Consider the following 21,371-nt stretch of genomic DNA (forward strand, 5'->3'; position numbering starts at 1 on the left):
AGAGCGCAGGCTCAGTAGTTGTGGCGCATGGGCTTAGTTGCTCCGCGGCATGTGGGATCTTCCCAGCCCAGGGCTCGAACCCATGTTCCCTGCATTGGCAAGTGGATTCTTAATCACTGCGCCACCAGGGAAGCCCTCCACTTCTTAATAATACTCTTTAGAGGAAAATAATTCATCTGATCATAGTTGGAGGGTTTTTTTCTTTTCGTCCTAATTTACTTTTCATGACCTTGAGGGTTTCTGGTCATTTTGAGTACTTGCAGTCCCTTTAAAATGCCATTTCTTAAGCACCCTCATAAATGCATTAGTGCACAATTTATTATTGGTCTGTACACAGTGTGACACGTTCTCACAGTAGCTGCGTCATCCTTGGTTTATGTTTTATGAAATGTTCCTGTAATCTCAGTAAACAAAATGAGCCCTACAGGAAAGGAGGGATTGAGCGGAGGGGACATATGGCCCTAAAGAAGGACCCAGTTCTTGGTTACAAAAGGGGTTTGCTCTCCAAACCTCCAAAATGAACGAGGCACCGAGAACTGTCAGAAGGAATAACGTATATCCAACTGTGAACAGAGAAATCTAATCAGTTTACTCCTATTTTGAAAGATAAGTTTACTTAGATCTCTAGAAAGTAAAGTTGTTTAAATAGACCTCCATTTCTAGGAGGAGTACCTACTTTGAACAGTTACTACATACTATCTCAGGATACTAAAAAAAAAAAAAAAAAAAAAAAAAGTAAACCATTTTCTTTTTCAAATGCTCAGGGTGGGGTTCCAGTAATGGAAAGATCAGAAAAGGGAAAAGCTGGCTCTTTGCTTGTCTGTCTTTGTAAGCTGCTGAAGAGCCGGCAGAGATGTCCCCTTTTCTGAGTCCTGTACTTTGTGAAGGAGGTGAAGAAGCCGTGTGTCTGGTCAGCATTTTGATTCATGCCCTTCACAGGCTGGTTAAAATTCTCATTTCCAATCCAACTGACACAGATACAGGCAGGCCATAGGGATGGATCAGAAAAGCAGATCCTGCCTGAGCCAAGTGCTCTGGGTTTTCTGGATACCAAGAATGCGCGTGTCTTTCATCCCTCTCCACAGCAGTTGTAGACTGTAACATCTAAGCACCTTTGGGCAGATAGACCAGAGCAGTTTCCTCTATTTTCTCACTCAATTTAATTTTCCCTTTGTCTTTTAGAACGTATTGCAATCTAACACATCGTGTGTGTGTGTGTATATACACACATGAAATTGTTGATTATATGACCCTGCCTCAGTAAACTGTAAACTCCATGAGGGCAGGACCCATTTGTTCACTGCTATCTTCCCAGTGCCTAGAACAGAACCTGAAGCCTCAGCCCTCATTCATTAAATATTGGTTGAAGTGAATGGGTGAAAGAATGAATGGATGGTAAGTTATAATGAGCGATGGTATTAACGTGTCTGAAAACCTAACTGAGAAAACCAGTTGCTCTCCTGTAACATAGATCGCCACTTCTAGCCTCTGGGGCACTTACACAAGGAAATTCGTGACAGCCTTTCCTTTCCGTAGTGTCACAATAAAAACGTAGCTGCACCATGCGTTTTGGGGCTGTTTGTGCCGGTGTTGCAGTTAGGAGGTTAGGGATTCGTGGAAATGTGGGTAACTCAGGGAAGTTGTACTGAAGACCGTAGCCAGCTAAGACAGTCAGGCTAAAAATGAAGGTATTAGTTGATGAAATTAGGGGAAAAAGGAGTCACCTTCAAAAGATCATCACTTGCGTTCAGAAATAGTTCTAATAAAGCGGTAACAAATGGGCCGCAGAAGCCTAAAACAGACTTCTAACAGATTAAGGAATGGAGCCTGCTGGATAGAAGAAGTAGAGACCCGGTAAAAGGGGGAAAACACCTCCTGAAACCTTCCAGAAGAACCAACTGGAACAGAATTTAGAATGAAAGTAATAAAATAGCGTCAACAAAACCCATTTAAGACAAAAGAAGAATTGGAATGTGTTTCATCCGAGATTAAAATGTAAATGGGAAAATATAAGCAAAGCAAATTTCCAAAGATTCAATAGTTAGAGGCTGATTGAAAGTGATGCTCTTCTTTTCAACCCCTCCTCAGCTCCCCACCCGCCCCTAGGAACACTGGTTTCAGTGACTCGCTAGGGACATATTGAGCTGTTGTATGAAAATAGGAAGATGAGATGAAGAAGAAAAGGAGAGAGGATAAAGGCGTATGGAGTTGAAGCTTAAAAATCCATCACATACAAGAAATTTAAATGAGAAAAGTGTTTACTCCAAGTTACATTGTTCCTTCGTATCTAGGTGGGGAAGAGGAGATAATGACCTGTCAGGGCCCTTCTATCCTAAGGGATCCATATTTCCAGAGGCGCCGTGTCAAGAGGGTGCTGGACATCCGAAGCAACAGGGTGGACTGTGGCAGAGCCCAGTGGAGGGCAGGGCCTAGACCCAGCCAGTGGAGGAGAGGGTAGTGACCGGACCCTAAAGTGTAGACGGGCTTGCTTGCCTGGCTGGATAGAAAGCAGGGAAAGCAGTGGAGAGGAAGAGACTCAAACTGTAGGGTCTTCCCTCAGTCTCCACGGGGGATTGCTTCCAGGAGCCCTGCAGATTCCAGAATCCATGGATGCTCAAGTCCCTTATATAAAATGGTATAGTATTTACATGCAACCCATGCATAGCCTCCCACATGTTTTAGCTCATCTCTGGATGACTTATAATACCTAATACAATGTAAATGCTGTGTAAGTAGTTGTAAGTACAATCAATGTAAATACTATGTAAATAGTCGCCAGCCCGTGGCAAATTCAAGTCTTGCTTTTTGGAATTTTCTGGAATTTTTTTTTTTTTTTTTAAACATTTTCCATCCAGGGTTGGTTGAATCCACAAATGCGGAAGCAGAGGAGACAGACGGCAGACTGTAACTGCCTGCATTTGCAGAGCTGGAAAATGGGGCCTTAGTTTGACAATTACTGAATTGGTGGTTGGTTTATACGTTTCAATGAAAAAGAAGTTTTAGTTAAAAATCAGACCTATGAAGAAATAGATTTAATTTTTGAGAGCAAAGTTTACCCCTTAATATACCAAAACTGTTTTAGTGTTTTCCTTTTGCAATGGAGACCTTTTGCAAATTTATATCGTTCTTTTTCCTCACCTTCTCAAATACGGGACTAGATGTTGAACTTACTCTAACCTTTCCACGGGACTCACGTTTATCGTTGTGAACGCTAATCATGACAGCCTGCAGGATGGAGATAATCCTCGCCCCCAGCGTCATATTCTGTGGCCCTGTACTAAATGGCTTCCGGCAACTGCATTTTTAAGTTCTGGTGGCTTTTGAGAGTTGTGCCTTTTTTTCTTCTTTTGCTGTTAGTGCATCTACCCATAGATGTTGTACCTTTCCCTTGTAATTTTCTGTTTCCAGACTGTCATGAACTTAGAAACTAGACAGTTGATCTTAATTATGTGTAGATTAAGGGCAAGCAAGTGCTGAGGGAGGATTTAACGGTTTTTTCCCAATGGTACTGGTCTAATGTTTAGTGTGAACTATGTGACTAAATTTCAAGTACCAGGAACATGTATTTTCTGCTTCTCAACTATATTTGGTAACAATATATAATTTGAGTCACTGAAAGGTGCCATGAAAATTATCCTAACAAAAAGCTAGAATTTGTTGTGAATTATGGTGGGATGAAGAGGGGTTTCTCAAACTCGGGAGTGGATCTGGTTCAAGGACCCTTACCCATTAACTCTCACGGCATCTCCACCTGCCCAGCTGGTCTGTTTGCAGCCAGAATGACGGGCACCCTCTCCTTGAGTCGCTTTCAGCTCTGACACAGGGCTCTGCTGGGCTCGGGTAGTTCCAGCTCGCTAAGGCTGTGCACACAGACTTTTGTACTCACAGGGATGTCTGGGCTTTGAAGTATCGGCAGATATCATTTTTTTTTTTTTTATCGTAGCAGTGAATTGGTACTTGGCCTTTTAAATGGAAGAGTTGTCTGGGAGACATTCTGATATCTGCATTTCAGCTCTTCTGGTTGAAAATGCAGCTTTGCAGGAGGACTGCTACAGGTCACTGTTAGGAAAATTCTCTCACTATAGTTAGGACTTTTAAGCCCCAGAGCCTTACGATTATGGATCTGGTCTTGCAGTTGTGTCCCATCAACCTGATTATTGCTGTCGTCTAGAAATGGATTAAGTCCTGTGGAAAACTAAAGGGAATAAAAAGTCCTCCACTTAGACTTCTTCGGTTTCTGTTTCATCCTCAGTCCTATGGCACAGTTCCCTTGATACATTAGAATGATATCTCATGGAAATCCCACGTCCTTCTGTAGGTCGGACCTGGGAGGCTTCCTACTTCCACCAGGTTCTTGCACTTAGGGTGGGAGGTAAGACAGAGGAAGGGACTTCATTTGCATCACCTGATTCTGAATATGCTCTTTAGAATTAATAGTACCTTTCAGTAAGCTCAAAGGAGTGCCATTTGCTAATGACTCTCCACTGCAAACGTTTCACCCTGTTCCTTTAAAACTGTGACCACTGATTCTTCTCATAGTGTTCCCTCCTTATGAATCACTTCAACACATACAGAGAAAGTTAGATGTCATTTATTTATTTAAAGAGATTTACTAAGTATCACCTGCGCGAAGAACTCTGTATTAGATCTGGGAGGCTACAGTCTTGTGCGGGGACACAGAAGTATATGGTTCAGTTACAGAGCCAACCCTCAGCAGAACTGCGTGACTAATTGATAACGATTTCACTTGTCAGCTATCTCTGGAGCCTTCCTTAAGTCATGCAGGGTGTACGTACAAGGCCAAAGCACGAGAGTTAAATGTTTAAACCTTGTCATACAAACTGACCGGTGAGGATGGGCCTGGTGGAGTAGGTTTCACGGAGATGAGAGTAAGAGTGGTTCTGGAAGGCCAGGAGGGTTAGATGAGCAGAGAAGAGTGGAAAGCAGCAGCTGAGGGACAGCAGGAAGGCACAGGTGAGAGCCGCGTATGTACTCCTGGGCCAGCCGGGGCCGTCAGCACGACTTGGCGTGCGTTCAGAACCAGGCCACGTGTTTGAAGCAGGATGAGGAGAATTGAGAGCCGTTGAACATGTTGAGCAGAAATGTGTTAGAATTAAGCTGAAGGAAGATCCGTTTGGTATGTGAAACGAGTGAAATTAAGCCAGCAACGGGGCCGCCATACTAATCTAGCCATAGGTTTCCAAAGGCCTAGACTAGGATGGAGCTAGTGAGAATGGAGAAATGAGAAAATGGAATCATATACAACCGATTTTATTTTATTTTTATAACTTGAGAGGCCATATTCTTAAAGTTTAGTGGTAGTTGAGATATGGGAAGACCCTCCAGATGTAAGGGGGTCCCCAGCTGTATGGCAAGTTAAATGAAGTAGAGCGGAGGAGATGTTAGGAAAGAGTAAGAAAGATGACAGAGAATCTACATGACGTGAAGACATGCTGGTAATTCCATAAATTTAATAAAATTTTTGCCTGGCTTCCTCAGAATTTAGCTTGAGATAGAAAGAGGTTTAAGAGAAGCCTTGAATTTATTTATTTGTTCAGCTTTCATGGAGAACTTTTTCCCTCCTTTATTATCAGTGACGTACCCCCATTCTCTTGACAACCAAACCAATGTCCAAACTGGAAATCTGCTTTTGTTTTTCTTCACTCCTCTGCTTAATCTCTGTATCCAGTCACCCAAACTATCTAGTTTTCCTTCTAAAAGTCTACTTTATCATCGTCCTCTCCTCAGCATACCTAATGACTGTCACCTAAGCTCACCTACTCTCATATTTCTTTCATTGAATATTGTTAACTGACCGTCTTACAGGTACTTAGGTGGAAAGGGCTAGACCTTGTTAGAATTCAATCAGCATGTCAAAGGATAGTCAAAAGTAGAGAGACATGAAATTTTCATTTATGAATAAAAATTTTTTTGGTAACTGTCAAATTAAAGCAATGGTCCATCTGTGGCATCCTGAAAGGAGGCCACTGACTGGAGATTCTGATAATGGCCTCTGTTCAAGATCTAATCCAAGCAGGGAATCTGCACATTTTATATAGCATGAGGAGGGGCATCCCAACGTGAACCAAAGGATGGTGAGAGGGAAAAGAACCCACACCTTGGATGGCATAGATGGCACTGCTTGAGCCCTTTATCTTTCAAGAGGGGCCTCCCTTTCAGGAGCGAGAGCCAGCTGGGCTTCTGAAAGTTAGTTCTTGGAAACTTCTGGAAGGGACGACCCCAGAGTCTTTTCCATCATTAGAATGAATCACAGAAGACAGAATGCTCCTGGTTATCAGGAAAACCAGGACAAGGAATCATTTGGTTTCCCCTATGCATTTTCTTAGCCCATTTCCCTGGAACATAAAAAAGAAGCTAAAAACATCCTAAATGTTTTAGGATTTATCAGCTGTATTATGTTTTTGCAACACGATTTACCTAAAGCAATGTGGTAACCAGAAGTATTTCAGGATAAGTATGGCGTAACACAGGCTTATATAATCAAAATAGTTAAATCCTAACACCATAAGGCCAGGTTATGATATTGAGTACAGCATTCTTCATGTGATTCATATCTTTATATTTATGGTTTAACATAGCCAATCTGAATATTGATGATATTATTTTCAGCCAGTAAGAATATCCATTCTGTTTTTTCAGCTTCTCCAGTTGGCAACGGTTATATCAAGCCTCCAGTTCCACCTGTGTCTGGCACACAAAAGGAGAAAGGGCCACCAACCATGTTACCCGTCAGTGTGGACCCAGACAGCAAACCTGGAGAATATGTCCTCAAGAGTTTATTTGTCAACTTCACCACTCAGGCTGAGCGCAAGATTCGAATCATTATGGCAGAACCCCTGGTGAGTATGCACAGGAGACTTGCGTCTTTTCAAATTCATCTTGACACTGGATATAGATTTTACAGCTCTGAGAAAGGATGGATGGCTTTCCCCCTAGCTTCCAAATGTTTGATACCATAGGTAATTTTTAAAAGATAATAGTTCAGTTTGCTGATTTAAGAAAAAAAAATGTGGATCCAGGACTTCAAAACAATCCTTGGCCAATACACTTCAGCAGCACGCTTCACCACTGCATTTAGGACAGATAAGCATAATTTAACGTTATTAATCATAGAATTGTGTTCATAGCCTCTGCTGTGTCATATACTTTAGTCAAAATCTTTTGTCCTATTTTTAAAGTAAAAGAAAAAAAAAACATCATCATTCTTCAAGGGTTGGCCTGAACTCCCAGTTTGAGAACATATGGTCTCAGTGACATCTTATCCGAGGAAATTTTTTGGTGAGTCATTCAGAAATACCACCCTGTTATCTGAAAATTGGAAGACCAGAGATTCTTGGCTCGGTTACCTTTAGGTCCATTCCTAGATAGATAACGCCCTTCAACGTCAGTAGTCAGTATCTTTCTCCGCAAACGATTCTGCTGCAAAATAAGGCTTGTGGCTTCAGCCTTACGTTCATTGCTTCAACAAGGGCTCTAAGGACAGGGTGCTAAATCTCCAAAGGACAGTCAGAAAGGAAGAAAGTCCAAAGGGAAGATTCAGATTACTTGTTTTCTGACCTTGGTAGGCCACATACAATAAGAGAAAGGAAAGGAATTCAGAGTGACGCAGCTCTTCGTATGAAGCTTGGCTTTGTACCTCCTATGAGGAGACTGGGACAGGAGAAAAGGTCTGGGGTTGGCTTTAAGACAGGGGTCCCCAACCCCCCGGGCTGCTGAGCTGTCCTGTTAGCAACCAGGCCGCACAGCAGGGGGTGAGCCGCGGGTGAGCCAGTGAAGCTTCATCTGCCGCTTGCTCCCCACCGCTGGCATTACTGCCTGAACCATCCCCTGCACCCCCTTCTGTGGGAAAACTGTCTTCGACGGAGCCAGTCCCTGGTGCCAAAAAGGTTGGGGACTGCTGCTTTAAGGCATCATAGCTTAAAATAACTGAATGTAATAGTGAGCTCACTGCCCAAGTCTCAAAAAAATACATAACGGATGATATTCAACATCATCTGTTAAAAATAACCTGTATAGGGCTTCCCTGGTGGCGCAGCGGTTGGGAATCCGCCTGCCGATGCAGGGGATACGGGTTCGTGCCCCGGTCTGGGAAGATCCCACATGCCGCGGAGCGGCTGGGCCCGTGAGCCACGGCCGCTGAGCCTGTGCGTCCGGAGCCTGTGCTCCGCAATGGGAGAGGCCACAACAGTGAGAGGCCCGCGTACCACAAAAAAAAAAAAAAAAAAAAAAAAAAAAAAAAAAAAAAAAAAAAAAATAACCTGTATAAGAATCACAATTTAAGGTTTGGGAATCAAAATTCAAGAATAGTTAAGTGTATGGTTGCCCGAAAGTTACAAACTTTGCATTTTAATGTTTTTATTAGATCAGTGAATTCTAACTTCCTGTTAAGGAAGATGTTTTCTCGGTTTTACAGTTTAAATCATTTATAATAAATGAAACCTTAGTACCGTACCTTTTCCCCATTCACCCATGTTGTTGTGTTTTTAGTACTCTTACTACTACTAATAGCTAATATTTCTGGAGCACTTAACTATGTGCCAAGCACTGTGCTTAACTTCTTAGGTCCTTTAAGCTTCACAGTGACCTTAGGTAGGTAGTATTTATATCCCTGCTTATAGATGGGAAAAGCTGGCACAGAGAGGGGAAAGTAATCACCCAAGGTCACACAGCACTGATTTGAATTCAAGGCCATTCTCTTCAGAGCCCGCCTCTGAACCATTCTACACTCCGCCGCCAGTCATTTTCATGGAAAGATACCTTCTTTCACTTTTTTAAACAAGCCAATACAGGGCTCCCCATAACTTGAGTCCAAAGCTAACGTGCCCAAATTCCCATTGCTCCAAACAGTGCTGATCCCTGGAACCCTCCGAGCTCCTCGAGAGGTGCTGAGGCAGCCCAGGCCCCTCCCCACTGCCAGTGCAGGTCGGGAGCCACCCGGGTTCCAGAGATCACGGGGGAGTTAGGGAGGAGAGAGTGGGAAGGCACAAAAAAGGATCGTTTCACTCCTTGACAGTGGAACAGTGCCAGAGTAGCAGGCCAGGGCTCTCTGAAATTGTGTATCATGGTGGATTTTCCCAAGAAACTGGGAAGTTGTACAGTAGTTGAAAGAGGTGCTTAGAAGGCTAGATACTGAGCCATCCCTGTTTCCAAAATAATCGTTTAGATACTGTTACTTAAGAATTTATGAAGTAAAATAGTTTGGGTCTAACTTTTTCATCTTTCGTTTACTCAGTTTGGCATGTGTTTGCATGACATTTTTCTTCCTGGAGTAAACATTATGTCTGAAAAAGTAACATATACCACAGCATTCTTTTAATTCGAGGTAGCCATTTTTGTTCCTTTCTATGAGACAACTTAAAGGTCCCCAAACAAGAAAAATGGAAAAGAAAAAGTGCAAGTCCTCTTCATCAGCAAATTTTCATTGTGTGCCCAGGGTGAGAGAGTTTATTAGATGCTGATGGCCAAGTAGATGGACATTGTGTTTTTAGCTGAAGAAATGTAGTCAATCAATTTTCAGTATTGTTGCTTTTTATAAAAAGAGACTATTTACTCCCCTTGTATTTTTTGGCAGATATGTAAGCTTCTGTGCCATTTCCATTTCTTGTCTGCTGAAAAGTGCTTAGTAATTTTTGCCCTTGTATTTGCTTACTTATGGGACAATACATGTGAGTAGATTCTGTGGCTTGTTACCTGATTCTAATGTAAATGTGCATTTGGCATTTTGTTCTGTAGCCATAGCAAGAAAAGTTGTTATTTTTGATGTATGTGTAGTACATTTAAAGGGAACTCCAAATAAATGTGCCCTACTATTTCTTTTGCTGAGGTTGGCTTTATTTAGAAAGACGTTGAATCTTTTAAAAACCTGGATTTATGTGGGCTTGTATCATATCACAAAGTTGTATTCTGTTATCTCTAATATAATTAAAACTTGTATGCAATAGCAAAGGTAATTTTTTAAAATTCTGTAGTCTAGATTTATTATCTATGGGGCTACTCAGGAATCTGTATTTTTCAGTTTTATTTAAAAAACTGAGTCCTTCGGAATTCCACATCAGTTAGACTGTGTGGGATCAATTATATACAATATTAAATTAAAGTTGTAGTTACGAATTACCAGTATCCAAATAGGTAACTTAAATGGGGAAGAAAGGACAGGAAACAAAAATGTTCTACCAAAATAAAATATTAGATATTTTTCTTGTTAAACATCTTTCACTGGTTCAGCAGTATTGTTCTTTGTATCCAAAAGATGCTCAGATCATATTCATTAATATTTATGGATAAGTCAATAATTTTATTCTATTTTTGTTGCTTCATGGGGTCATTTGATAGCATTTGCTCTTGGCTGGTACCATTATTTCACCTTTCCCAAAGCGAAGTGTTTTAAACAAGGTAAATTGGGTCATCTGTATCTTTTTTATATTTTTATTTCAAAACAGAAAAAGTACAGACAACAATGTAACAGATGCTTTCCCTCTTGCCTCCTACTCCTTTCTTCTGGTTTAAATTTTCTTTTTCCCAAAGTATATCTTTTTTTAGTTCTTTAAGTAACAGCCAGTGGGTGGTAAATCACTCAGTCTTGTTTATCTTGGATGCCCATATTTTCCCCTCAATTATCAGTGATAGTTCAGCTAGGAATAGAATTCTAGTTTGACATTTATTCTCCTTCTAGACTTTTGACAATATATTTCACCATGGTGCCTCAAGCATTGCTGTTGAAGAGTCTGTGGTTGATTTGCTGTTTGTTTGTGGATTATTTACTTATTTCTCTGTTTGCTTTTTTTTTTACTTTGTGTATAGTGTTCTGCAGTTTCGCTACATTGTGTGTTTAGATGTGGATTTATTATTTTTTTATTTTAAATTTTTTTAAATTTTATTTTTGGATGCACACAGGCTTTTCTCTAGTTGAGGCGAGTGGGGTCTACCCTTCGTTGCAATGAGCGGTCTTTCCATTTCATTGGCTTCCCTTGTTGCAGAGCACAGGCTCTAGGCACACGGGCTCAGTTGTTGTGGCACACGGGCTTAGTTGCTCCGCGGCATGTGAGATGTTCCCGGACCAGGGCTCAAACCCGTGTCCCCTGCATTGGCAGGCAGATTCTTAACCACTGCGCCACCAGGGAAGCCCCTGGATTTATTTTTATTTTTTTGTTTGAGACTCATGTTTCTTGAATTGAGGGTTCATATCTTTCATCAGTTCTGGAAAATTCTTAGCCATTAATTATTTGAATATTGCCATTTCTCCACTTTTCCTCTTCTCTTTTTCTGGCATTCATATTAGATGTACATTGCACCTTCTCGTGATATGTTACATATCTTTTTACCCTTCTTTAATTATTTCTACCTCTCTGTCTCTGGCTACCGCATTCTGAGTAATTTTCTCAGGTCTATCTTCAATTTATTAATCTTACCTTGGGCTATGTCTAATCTGTTGCTTAATGTGCCCAGTGAGAATTATAATTTTGGTGATAGAATTTTTTATTTCTAGAAGTACTGTTTTAAAATCTATTTAGGTGGGTTTTATTGTTTTAGGTTTTTTAGGGGGTTTTTCCTTATGTTTAGCATTTCTTATTTCTGTCTTTGATCACCTTAAACATACATTTTTGTGTCCTCTTTTAGGTTAGCCCCAGAGTCTTCACCATCTGGGCCAAATATTACGTTAATTTCTTGGTTTGCAAGTTTCTGCACCTAGAAGGTGATATAAATGTAAGCTCCAAACTCCTGTAAGACTTGAGACTGTGGTTTCAAATTCTTGGGGAGCATTTTGTTGTTGTTGTTGTTTTTACCTAGAACCCAGGCAGGGGTCATTGGAATATCTTTTCATCTTCCTGTGCCAGTGCATAGATTTGTCCCTAGTCCACTGTTTCATTGTTTAGGCCCAGGGTTTATATAGGTGTCTTATTTCCAGTGTCCCACCTCTCAAGGCTCACAGCTTTGTTTCGTGTCCCCAAGTGGACAACAACAAAAAGCCTCCAGCATAACGAGACCAGTAGTTCTCTCCCTGTGTAGCCACTACGTCACCTCATATCTTTCTGCCTTTCATTTCCCTTTTCCTTTCTTGTGAACTCATTTCTGCCTTAAAAAAAAAAAAGTCTTATACTCCATTCAACATGTCCAAGTGTCTGTAGCATGTGAGTTTTTGCATTATCTTTGTCCATTATCCTGCCAAAGCCCTCTGCAGAATTCTTGGTTTGCTTTTCCTGCAGATAAGGGCAGGGTGGGTCTTTGCACTGTGAGGTTCCTGTACAAGCAGACGTTCCCATGGCGAGGTGGGGTGTCCCCAAGACGAATAAAAGGGAGAGTGAGGGGATTGTCACCAAGTCTTCCTCTTCTGATCCTGCCTGATGAGTTTCCCCTGAATACAACGTGTCCCTTTCATTCTCTTATTCAGATCCTACATATCACACCCTTCTGCTCCTTGATTTAACTCCTGCCTACCTTTCTTCCTCCATGGATCTTTATGAGCCATGTTTTGATTCTGTGCTTGCCTGCCAACGTGTGTATAGCACACTGTCCCCTCTTCCTGGAATGCCCCTCATCTCTCCATCCTGCCTATCTTTCAAGGACCAACTCAAACACCTTTGAAAAGGTTTACTTGATTTCTTCCCTGCGGACTCCACACAATTATGCAGTTGTGGATATACACACTTGTAAATCTCTGCTTCATCTGAAATGCCATATCATTATCTCAAGCAAACTGCCTTCATTAAATAAGAGTATTAGAGTAGACTAGAAAAGAAAATATCAGAGAGCATTATAGATTTTAAGGGTAGATGTTGTTTTATGGAACTTTCAGTTGTGTGTATATATATCAGACCTTGGTATAAGATGTATATTTTTATGGTATAAAATTTATATTTTAGGGGTGGAGGATGCAGACTTTTTGTAAGTTAAAGAAGCACATTACTAGTCTTTAAGTTCCTACAGGCATTAACTGTGTCTTATCTACACACACGCACACACACACACACACACGTCCCTGTGTCTAGAAAATCTCCTTTATATACAGTAGACAGTGTTTTTTGACTGAATGAGTATATGAATGGATGAATGAATGGATGAAAAAAATATTAATAGGGACTTCCCTGGTGGCGCAGTGGTTAAGAATCCACCTGCCAATGCAGGGGACACGTGTTCAAGCCCTGGTCCAGGAAGATCCCACATGCTGCAGAGCAACTAAGTCCGTGAGCCACAGCTACTGAGCCCACGTGCCACAACTACTGAAGCCCACGTGCCTAGAGCCTGTGCTCCACAACAAGAGAAGCCACCACAATGAGAAGGCTGTGCATTGCAACGAAGAGTAGCCCCTGCTCGCCGCAACTAGAGAAAGGCTGCACGCAGCAACGAAGACCCAATGCAGCCAAAAACAAAAAAAGAAAAATACTATAAAAAATATTAATATAGTAGCTCAAAAGGAATGTAGGATCCTGTGTGTTTCTGAGGGTCGTCCTGCCAACCTCTAAACGGATGATAACGGATTTTGTTCTGTCCTTTCAGCAGATGAATGCCCTACAATCTTCAGAGTAACAAGGGACGTTAATTCTCAGCCTTCTGCCTTGGGGCATCTAAGGATACCTCATTATTCATGGATACGGTCACCTGCTCCCATTTCACCGGAGCAGTGTGTGAAGAGGAGAGTCAGGCTGACTCTTAGCGGTCAGACTCAGCCTCAGAATATACGCTCTCATTATCTCTGAGTCTCTCCGGTTATATAGCATCTGTCACTGGAGTCACAGGCAATGACCTTCTCAATAAGCTCTCTTCCAAAAAACAAGGCTCTCCAGCTTTTCGGAATTCAAGAGCTCGCATAATCTTGACTTTGCAGATTTAATGGAAAAGAAGAGATACAACAACTTTTCATTCAGCTTGATCTGGATCTGAATCATGATTCTGCCTCTTCAGTGTTGTGAGGCCTTGGGCCAGCCGGTCAGTCTCCCTTGTTTCTCATTTGCAAGAGCCTAGCTCACGGGGTGGGTGAGAGAATTCGAGGTGATGTGTGGAGCCGTGATGCAATTCTTAGCACGTTCGAGGGGCTCAGTTTTCACCACCATCGTCATCCTCATTGTCAGCGAGGAATTGGTATCAATAACCTCATCTTCGGGTGTGTTTCTCTGGTGGTCAGCCTGGTGCTTCCTCTGGGTTCATTCAGGAGGAGTGGAAGCTTGAACAGGGTGGTCGGATGCCGGCTGTTGCCATGCCCGGTTATTGTCAGATGCTTGTTCTGATCTCTGCCTTGGCAATGAGAAAGGTAGAGCCAAAGCTGGTTGAAGCAGACCTGGTCTAGATCCTTTAGGGATTTATGCTCTGGGAGGTGACAGAGGCAAACAGAAGTCTACAAGAGAAGGCAGCAGCCCCCCCGGCTCACTGTTATCTCCCGCAAAATACTTAGGCGGGCATAAGTTGTGAGGACCTAGGAAATGAAACCAGGGATTTGAGGCGAGTCCATATAGAATGGTTTTCTAAGACTTTCCAAGAGGAAATTTCACAGGCCCTTGAGGATCGGGGTCTCGGAGACAAGTAGGAACATCGTTGTGCCAAGTCGTGCTGGGAAGCCAATGGACCCAAACTGGATTATTCAACTAAGTAAAGCAAGTTCAGAAAATTGCAGAACTTTCTTTTTTCTCATGCCTATGTTTAAATTTATTGAAAACGTCAGAGGGAGAAATATCTAATTTTCTTAAAGTTAGTCGTCAAATCAAACTGATTTTTCCTTTTTTTCCTGTTTCATTGAGCTATAACTGATATATAACATCGTATTCGTTTCCAGTATACAACATAATGATTTGATGTATTGTGAAATGATCACCGCGTTAAGTTTAGTTAACATCCATCACCTAACATGGTTACAAATTCTTCTTCTTGTGATGAGAACTTTTAAGATCTACTATCTTAGCAACTTTCAAATATACAACATGGTATTGTTAGCTTGTTGTCACCATGTTATATGTTCATTCTCAGAACTTATGTTTGTAAAAACTGGAAGTGTGTACCTTCAAGAATTTTCAACCACGCTACTCAGGCTGCCTGTTTTGTCCACCCTCCTTCCTATAATTTGACCAATACACAAAAATCTTGGTTTTTCATCACAGCCCTGCTACTAGCCTCTGCTTCCAACAAAGTCACTTAAATGTGATCCATCATTGTTTTTTCTTCTATGAAATGTTCACAGTCCAGCCCAGTTTTAGCTCTAATCTGTATAACAAATGAAAAATAAGCATTAACTCTCCACATCTCTGAGTGAATAAGTCATATCCCACTGAATCCACCCAGGTTAAAGCTTCCACTATCCTTGCGAGGAGCTGCAGTGAAGCTAAACTGGGTCCTGGACCAGGGGTTTCATCTTGATCTACAGCCTAACAGCATAAAATGTCAACAGGAAGAAGAAGAAATTCTAACTCACCTAAGACTTAGAAAGCAAGTAATGTATTCTCTACTTTAATTGAAACCTGGAGAGAGGAAAAGATCTGCGTAACCTCAAAAGAAGAACGCACACCTTTCGCCTTGTCCTTTAGCAGCGCCTATGACTGAGCAGGAGAGCAGAGCCCGCCTTCCCGTAATGTTCCCGCATTTAAAAACATATTTCGGATGAAAGGTGATGTGACAGTGGGAAGATTTTATTATTGGCATTGCTTGAGCTTTGATAGCCCCTGCTCACAAAAGAGCTAATGGATGAGATACAGGCAGGAGCTTTCAGATGTTATCCCTGTGTTGAGCTTGGAGCATAGGTGAGGGAGGGGTGACAGATACTCACTCATAGACATGCTAACTGGGGGATGCTGGGATGGAGCCTTAACAATCATATCACATGATCTAGCTGGTTTGCTAACATAAGAGACACAAGTCAGGGAATTTCTGTTTTAATATAAGACTAAAAATAAACTAGAAGTAACACAAAATAGTTTCTTGGTATGCACATGTTTAAAGAATCCAGGATGCCAATGTCTGTTGCACCCACACCACCAACCTGTAGTGAACGAGTCATGCCTTGAGACCAAGCCTGTAGCGACAGTGGTCACGGCCAGCTGGCACAAAGTTGGAAAGGCTGAGCGATTAGCTACTGGCCCCATTACCGCAAACTAACGTGGTTCTAGGTTCACGAAGTACTACTGCCTGTTGACGAACACTTGTTTCTTGGCCCTGCGTCTCAGGCTTTCAGCTCCTCCTCCACCTGATGTCGCAGGGCTGGCATCAGGACAGCTCTCCAGTTAACCCCAAACTTAAGCTGGACGTTGTGCTATAATAATGACACAGGTGATACACCACCAACAAAGTACGTACGGTGAGTGGTTCTAGTTGTGTTAATGAATCTGACTGTGGCTCTAAGTAAGCAAAGCCTTTAGTAAGTGAAATATACACCCACTCCAGCCTCCTCTTAGGATTTTAGACCAGATCTGATGAGAGGTAGGAGACTATGGTTGGGTACAGTCTACTTGTAGTTATAAAAGAGCTCTTTTTTTTTTTTTTTTTTTTTTGCCTCTGGCCCATATACAGATTGAACGTTCTGCTGTCGTCTTGTGTTTCACCTCTGCAGGTATCTGAATAGTCTGCTGATGTCTAGATACCAGAAACTATCAGATGCTTTAATCAGGAACTTTTTTAATATTTCAGGAATTTGTGAATTAGGGAATCCTGCTGCACTAACTGAAAGGCAGAATTACCACCTCTAATTAAATTTGAATCTTCATATGGTGAATTTCATGAAAACTGTTATAATTAGTCATGCTTATTATAGCCTGATAGCCATTCACTAACCTCAGTGTTGATATTTCAAGATAATATTTCATCATACTCATATTTGCACACTGGTGGGGTTTTTTGCACTGTTGTATATGCAAGTCTTCCTATACCACCCAACTGTTACATGTCTGTCATCTAAGGATGTGTAAATAGCAGAAACAGCAGCTTTAATATCTCTCTGCACTGTGGATTCAAGTCAGCTTCCCAAAAGGACAACCAGCTAGTGTTTTTAGCCAAACTTCTCTTCAGTGGCTCCTCTTACTTCAACAAACCTAGTAAGGGAAATATAAAGAGAATAAAAATAATTTCTAGATTTAGCTGCCTACTGAGTATAGTGATAGAATCAAAGTAATGCTGTCCTTAAAGGCGACTCAGAAACAGTTCAGGTCAGATACGGAATATTTGTTACACTTCACAAAGTACTAGCTTATTTTCCAAATTATAAATTAAAAAATAACTTTAAAAATAGCTATTCTTAGCAGAGCAGCTCAGCCTAGCACCCCTTACTTAATCTAGTAAGACTTTCACCAGAAATCTGAAAACTCACCCTAACCCAGAAAGAAAATAGTATTAATAGCTAAAAGCAGACATAATTGTGGAAAGGTTGCATTTAGCCACTGAATGAGGTGATCTTTCCAGTGAGCTCACAAACACTTTTTTCTGTGTACTGTTCAACTTGAAGTTTGTTTTCCTTGTTATGAATATTCTTGGATTCATACAGATGAAAAGTTGTTCTTTTGTGACTGTGAAATGGAACTTTTTCAGCCATGAAATGAAATTTAATGCACCATGAGAGCAAAAGTTTCACTGAACCTTATAGCAAATAGACCATATGGAAAGTATCATGAAGTAATACAGAAAAAAAAAAAAAAACCCAAAGGGGTTTTTACTTCAACTTAATAGTATCCAATTCAGTTCATCCATGGATGAGGCCATCATTTTTATGTCCAGTGACTATGAGAAGATTATCAAAGTTTCTTCGTTTTGAGAGTACAAAATCAGGTGAAGATTATTCCTCAAGTTATTTTCAGTCTAGCCTTTTCTGATTATATGCTGCTTCTTACTATTTATAGAGACATCATTTTTAACACAAAAGATCATTTGAAAATACATCATCATTTTTTAAGTGACAGAAAATACCAATAAGTAAGTTCAGGGACTTCCCTCGTGGTCCAGTGGTTAAGACTTCGCCCTCCATTGAAGAGGGTGCAGGTTCGATGCCTGGTCAGGGAGCTAAGATCCCCCACGCCTCGTTACAAGAAAAATTAAAAAAAAAAATAAAACAGAAGTAATACTGTAACAAATTCAATAAAGACTAAAAAAAATGGTCCACATTAAAAAGTAAGTTCATTAATATGACGTAGGGCTTCCCTGGTGGCGTAGTGGTCGAGAGTCCGCCTGCCGATGCAGGGCACGCGGGTTCGTGCCCCGGTCCGGGAAGATCCCACGTGCCGCGGAGCGGCTGGGCCGGTGCCATGGCCGCTGCGCCTGCGCGTCCGGAGCCTATGCTCCGCAACGGGAGAGGCCCGCGTACCGCAAAAAAAAAAAAAAAAAAAAAAAAGACATAATCATTGAAGGCCCATTCCTACAATCACTATGATGTATCACTATACTTCCACACAACATTTTGCATTTTGACTTTCCTGAAAGTCATTGATACAGTTTTAGGCAGCAGCAATCTTTAGCACTGTAGTCATTTTAATTGGCTAAAATTCCACAGGTGATGCTAACAATAAGAAGACACATTTTGGGCTTCCCTGGTGGCGCAGTGGTTGAGAATCCGCCTGCCGATGCAGGGGACAAAAAAAAAAAAAAAAAGACATATTTTATTAGGTAATTTTGATTGTCACTTGCGTATATATCTAGTATTTCCGACTTAAACGATTCTTAAAATGCAGCATTCCATATGATGGTATTTCCTGATGCCTTTAGGGGTTTCTACTCAATTCATAAGTTGTAATGACAGAAGTTTGGGGGAGGTTAGATACTATAATCTTTAAATTTTTTTTTTTTTTCGGTACACGGGCCTCTCACTGTTGTGGCCTCTCCCGTTGTGGAGCACAGTCTCCGGACGCGCAGGCGCAGCGGCCATGGCTCACAGGCCCAGCCGCTCCACGGCACGTGGGATCTTCCCGGACCGGGGCACGAACCCGTGTCCCCTGCATCGGCAGGCGGACTCTCAACCACTGTGCCACCAGGGAAACCCTAAATATTTTTGATTGACCTAAAATGTAGGTATTGCTTTTTTAAAATTGAGATATGTTCACATACCATGAAATTCATCCTTTAAAATTGTGCAATTCAGTGAGTATTCACAAAGCTGTACCACTAATTCCAGAATGTTGCCTTTTAATAACACTTCAAAAGAGAGAGTAGGTAAGTAGATTTTCATCTATTTTTTTTTTCAACTCTTTACCCCCTGGAGTTTTCCTTTTATTTTTACCAGAAAACCAAACTTTTTTTTTTTCTTAGTTAAAGTAATTGGGTCATTTCAGTTTTAACTGGGAAATTTTGATTGGCTGCATGACTTTGGGTACGTAATGAATAATATATGATGATTATCATGAAGTGGATGCTGCGTATGAAATTGCCTTTTTTATCTCATGTGTAAAACAAAAATTCAAGATACTTAGGGGCTGTGGAACTTCAACAGGAATGAAAATGCTTACCCGTGAGTCAAGCCAATTTCCAATTCAGAAATGGCAGCAAGGGCGGCCTCCGCCTTCACTCGGGTTCTAGCTGTTGGTTCAGATAACGGCGCTGTGTCACCAAATCCCACCTGAGAAGAGGCTTCTCTGTGATGCTGAGTGCAATGGTTTCCATTCTCTAGTGTTGGCTACTGACCTGTCAGTAACACCCTGAGAGGCACTTGGCTGGAAAGGCTTGTAGAGTGTGTGTCACGTTCCTTTCCATCTAAATAATGCCCCGTACATACCAGATTGGTCAGTCAGGATGTTGTAATTTCCAGAGATTTCCAGCCAGCACACTGGGATCAATGTCTTACCCCATAAATATCAGCTCTGTGGCTTCATGCATACCCACTTCCAGGGTTTTCTGGGATTCCCAGTGGGTAGCATAATAAATTGTCAACTTCTCAAAGGCAAAAACTACCATGCTTATGCTCAGGATGGAGAGTGGGAATGAGACAGTGGTTCGCACTCCTAAAGGTAGGTCGTTACTCTCAGAATTGCCTCCCCTCCTCCCTTTGGTGTCCAAGAAAATAAAATGCCTTTCAGACAGGTTAGGGGGTTCTTCTTCCCATACGTTCAGTGAAAATGTTTACTTTAATCAGTATTCTTTTTTTTTTTTTTTTTTTTTGTGGTACGTGGGCCTCTCACTGCTGTGGCCTCTCCCATTGCGGAGCGCAGGCTCAGCGGCCACGGCTCACGGGCCCAGCCGCTCCGCAGCACGTGGGATCCTCCCGGACCGGGGCACGAACCCGTGCCCCCTGCATCGGCAGGCGGACTCCCAACCACTGCGCCACCAGGGAAGCCCAATCAGTATTCTTAAAGTATACAATACAGTAAGCTGCAGGGGTTTAAAATCTATGATTTGATGAATTTTTATAAACTTGTACGCTGGTGTCAGCATCACCTCAGTCCAGATGCAGAACATTTCCATCATCCCCAGGAGTTTCCTGTGCCCCTGGGCAGACAGCCCAGACCACCACCCAGGGCCTCAGGCAACTATCGATCTATATATAAATTCCCATTTTCTAGAATTTTGTATAAATGGAAGCTCTAGTTTGTTTCATTCACCATAATGTATTTAAGCCACTTCCATTTATTATTTATCAGTAATTCATTTATCTTTATTGCTGAGTAGAATTCCATTTAATGTATATACCACAATGTGTTTCTTTAGTTACCTTTGAATGGCCTTTGGGTCAAAAAACAGTGTTTGAGTACAGTTTTAAGCAGCACAAGTCTTTTTTTTTTTCCTATTCTTTTTCAGATTCTTTTCCATTATAGGTTATTTTAAGGTATTGAATTACAGTTCCCTGTGCTATACAGTAAGTCCTTGTTTATCTCATATATATAGTAGTTTGTATCTGCTAATCCCAAACTCCTATTACCCTCCCCACCCCCTTCCCCCTTTGGTAACCATGAGTTTATTTTCTGTGTCTTTGAGTAGCCAGCACAAGTCTTGATTTCCACAGATCATGCTAATAATTATAACAATGTATATTTTATAGGGTATGTTTGTAAGTTTTATTGAAGTATAGTTGATTTACAGTATGGTATTCATTTCTTCTGTATGGCAAAGTGGCTCGGTTATACATATAATTAAGTTATTTTTGATAGTAGCTTATAGATAGGTAGGTAGGTAGATAGATAGTACTTTCTATAGTAACTTCCAAGTGTGATTGTACTTGAGGCTATGCATTATACAAAGAGGAATAAGATATATTTTTATAAGAATAACTGCCATTTTTTGGCTTACCTGTCATGTTTCAGATGTACTAATTTTTCACATTAACCTTAGCAGATAGGTAATAACAATAATAATAGTTCATGTTTCTCTAGTGCCTACTGAGTGCCAGGCACTGTTCTTAATACTTGAATAACATCCACTCACCTAATTTTTCACATCAACATCATGAGATATGTCCTCTT

The 21,371-nt window shown here is 41.3% G+C and overlaps 1 protein-coding gene across 11 annotated transcripts in view; it reads left to right on the top strand.

Moving 5' to 3' along the window:
• FRY (FRY microtubule binding protein) overlaps positions 1-21,371 on the top strand; it is a 426,981-nt gene that overhangs the window by 211,745 nt on the left and 193,865 nt on the right. For all 11 annotated transcript variants that reach the window (XR_010837245.1, XM_067016675.1, XM_067016673.1 and 8 more), the window contains one exon: positions 6,661-6,860. Coding sequence is in view for 10 of the 11 variants with exons in the window: in XM_067016673.1 (XP_066872774.1) it covers positions 6,661-6,860 (200 nt within the window). In the remaining variant the exon portion in view is untranslated. The remainder of the gene's footprint in view (positions 1-6,660; positions 6,861-21,371) is intronic.

The sequence above is a fragment of the Kogia breviceps genome, chromosome 16, assembly GCF_026419965.1.
Source record: "Kogia breviceps isolate mKogBre1 chromosome 16, mKogBre1 haplotype 1, whole genome shotgun sequence".
Classification (NCBI taxonomy): Eukaryota; Metazoa; Chordata; class Mammalia; order Artiodactyla; family Physeteridae; genus Kogia; species Kogia breviceps.